Source organism: Pterocles gutturalis, unplaced genomic scaffold (assembly GCF_000699245.1).
Source record: "Pterocles gutturalis isolate BGI_N339 unplaced genomic scaffold, ASM69924v1 scaffold13307, whole genome shotgun sequence".
Classification (NCBI taxonomy): domain Eukaryota; kingdom Metazoa; phylum Chordata; class Aves; order Pterocliformes; family Pteroclidae; genus Pterocles; species Pterocles gutturalis.
In genome coordinates this window covers 279-3,761 of record NW_010112964.1, presented here as the reverse complement: position 1 = coordinate 3,761, position 3,483 = coordinate 279, and the positions used below count along the sequence as shown (strand labels likewise).

Genomic DNA, 3,483 nt, shown 5'->3' with positions numbered 1-3,483 from the left:
TGCTGAGCCAGGCTGGCTTTCAGTTCCTACCATGAAGCTTCTGAATGCTGCTGTGTTCTTTATTCTTGTGCCCCCTTTGGTGACAGCTTTAGACCCTCTCAGCACTTCCATCTTCATGGGCGGTGCTGCTGTCGCTTGGCAGCTCTTCTCCCCTCACTCCTGGCTCAAGTGCAGTCTCCTGGAGTGCTGCAATATGAAGGACACGCTGAACTTATCAGGTAAGTCTCTGGCAGGGGCACCTTGAGCCAAATTGCCAGTGAGACCAGCTGATGGTCCTTCCCAGGGTGGTGGGGGCTTCCTTCTTAAAGCCAGCCTCCTTTGGGGTGGTTGTGGGAAGATAAGAGTTACCGCCCACAGTGGCTCTAAAAGGCAAAGGCTGTGCTAACCTAAAATTGCTTGTCCTTCAAGCAGTCACATACCCTGCTTCGCATGGCAGTACTGGAGCATTTTCCTTCCTGGTGTCTTGGTTTATATTGGCAGAAGCAGGCAAAACTCAGGAGGTGAATTCAAGGCTAAGAGCTAACGAAATAATCCAACATTTTCTTGAGAAGGACACCCCAGTGGTATCCCACACCCCAGTCGGTGGTTGCCTGTAATATATGTCACATGAGCAGCAATTAGCGGTAGCTCTAGATTCAAAACACGCTGCTTCACTTCCCTGGGACAAGCAGCTGGCAGTTCTCAGCGGCTGGGGAAGAAAGGGTTGTTTCACCCTGCTGCGGGGAACGAGTGCCTGGTCTGAAAAAGAGCTTATGCAACCTTTTGACCATAAACTCCTGAACCTGCCACTTGGGAACCCTTTGTCATAGGATTACAAATATTGCTTCATTTCAGAGCTGGGATGCAGATTTCAAAACGGGCTGGAGACCTCTGTGCCTCCAGGTACTTCAATATGTCACCTCCTACCAGCTCTGGATTTGGCTGCTTGCAAACAGGCTGTTTTCTAGTAGTTTAGCCACTGAGACACCGGTTGTGGTGCTTTTTTAAGATAATTTGATATAGCAACAGAAGCACATTCTTCTATAAATGCGAGGTATGCTAAATGCCACAAAAACAGTTAACGAGAATTTATCACATGCAGTGAACAAGTCTCTGCAAATACATTAGATCCCATCTCGGGGCTTTATAGGAGGCAGTAGTCACAATACCACTGGGACTCCTGCCTCTCTCATACAAACTGCTTGTTTCCCATAAATGCCATCGAGAGTCTGATTCATGAGTCTGCTCCTCAGTTGGATTGTCTGCTGATTCACAATCTTGTCATGGCCTGAGGGCAGCGAACATTTGTTCTCCCTGATGGTCATTCAGCCGCAACAAAAAATAAAAGGAGCAATAATATGGCATTTTCTGACTCTTCTCTCCCCTTATTCCTTCAGTGATAAAGATGGATTTGGACCAAAAAGTCTTTGGCCAGCCTCTTGCTGTCCAGACAGTTCTGAGAGCTCTGAGCGCAAATATGCACTCGAAACGGCCCAGGAAGCCCCTGGTGATGTCCTTCCACGGCTGGACTGGAACAGGCAAATCGTTTGTCAGCAGCATCATTGCAGAGAACCTCTATCAGCTTCATATACCAAGAAGGAGGTTTGTGCACCACTTCAGCACAGTACTGCACTTCCCACACCTTTCACATGTCCATCTCTATAAGGTACTTCTAGCTTTGTCTCACTTTCTTCAAGTTATCTGCCGTTGTGAGTGCAAATCCCAGGTAATTTTGCCTCTCCTTGCAGGAGCAGCTGCAGAATTGGATTCGGGGCAACGTCAGTGCCTGTCCAAGGTCCCTTTTTATCTTCTCTGAAATGGATCAGATGCCACATGGCCTGATAGATGCTATCATGCCATTCCTTGGCTACCATGAAGAGATTGATGGTGTTTATTATGGCAAGACGATCTTCCTCTTTCTGAAGTAAGGAAAGGCGAAAAGGGAATTACAGTCCCACTGAACCTGCAGGGACAAAAGGAGTAACAAGTGCTGATAGGTTTGTAGGTGACTGCAGCGTGGCTGAGCAGCTCAAGGTCCCTTAACGGCATGTTGTCAAAGGACAGGGCCAGCCATCCCGTCAGCCAGATCTGAGCTGTTCATCACTATAGAGAAAAGTGAGCTGTCCCAGGGCTGAGCAGGCTCCCATTCCGCAAGTCAATGGGAAACGGACAAGTATCTCTGGTGGCTTCCAAAAGTCCTGGAGATGCCACTTTCACAGTTGTCAGTAAAGATGTTTTCTCCAGCTCTGTAACACCTCTTTGTAAGATGCGTGGGACTCCGCTCTGAAGCTCTTTAGATGCAGAGAGGGGAGAACTCACCTGTTGAAGGCCACTTGCATACACAGATCAAGGGAGCACAATTCCTCCATATGTTATTCCTGCAAAATCCCTTTGCTGAGGGTCATCCCAGCTCTTTTCACATGACATGACTGAAGCAAGCCCAGACCCCAGCCTTTGGGCTGGTGTACCTCTCAGCTTGCTTTACGTTCAAACACGTGGCCAACTACCTATTTCAGCCTGAGGTAGCAGTTACTACACTGAGTAGCAGCTTGTTGGAGAGCCTCTCGGTAACACCTGGCAGTATGACCAATACCCCTGCTGTGCTGCAATGACTAATGCCATTGTTCAAGCCAGAGGAGAGCTCTTCCCAGCACACGCTGCTGTCATTTGGGAGATAGTGTGATCCTTGTCACTTCCCACCCTGGGCAACACCCACATGCAGGGACATGTCACCTCCACTCCAGTGCAGAATCACACAAAGTGACTTAAAACCACCGCCGAGATCTGAGCAATAAAGATGGCAAAGGTACAGTTCTAAGGAGCCTGTGAATCTCTTTCCTAACAGCAATGCAGGTGGGGATATGATAACAGAGATTGCTCTTGATTACTGGAGAACGCAGAAGAGAAGAGAAAACATTCCTGTGAAGATGCTCCAGTCTCTGCTCTCAGAGGAAGTTTTCAGGAACACAAACAGTGAGTACCTCTGGGCTCAGGGCTCAGTCCCAGGACTGCCGATGTCTTCTGCAAAATGATCCATGAAGCGCACAGCAACACACCTGCTTCCACAGCACTGTCGGTAAAGCTCCCTGTTCTCTCTTCCAGGCGGTTTCTTTCACAGTCAACTCATCCAGAAGAACCTGATCGACTATTTCGTCCCTTTCCTTCCTCTCGAATACAAACACGTGAAAGAATGCGTCCGCGAGGAGCTGCGCGCGCAAGGGCATCCCAAGGATGAAGACCTCATCACAGAGATTGCCTCGGCAATGACCGACTACCCCAGAGAGGAGAGACTCTACTCCAGCAAAGGCTGCAAGACTGTAGCCTCCAGAGTGACGCTGAGCACCTAGGTGTCGCAAAGCCTGGCGTCCTTCTTCTTTCTACAAGACCAGAGGAGATGGAAGAGCCCGTAACTCCCTTTCCCCTCCCTGCAGCTCCGTCCACACTGCTCCCTGGGGGGATTCAGGCTGCCCCACACCAGAGACACCGTGGGTAGAGCTCTTGGAT

The 3,483-nt window shown here is 49.4% G+C and overlaps 1 protein-coding gene across 1 annotated transcript; it reads left to right on the top strand.

The window, feature by feature from the left end:
* The first annotated feature begins 31 nt into the window (after positions 1 to 31).
* Positions 32 to 3,326, top strand: LOC104462358 (torsin-1A-like). The gene is made up of 5 exons (XM_010074270.1): positions 32 to 218; positions 1,377 to 1,645; positions 1,728 to 1,903; positions 2,825 to 2,952; positions 3,082 to 3,326. The coding sequence occupies exons 1-5, from the start codon at positions 32 to 34 to the stop codon at positions 3,324 to 3,326; spliced, it is 1,005 nt and encodes a 334-aa protein (XP_010072572.1).
* Positions 3,327 to 3,483: the final 157 nt, after the last annotated feature.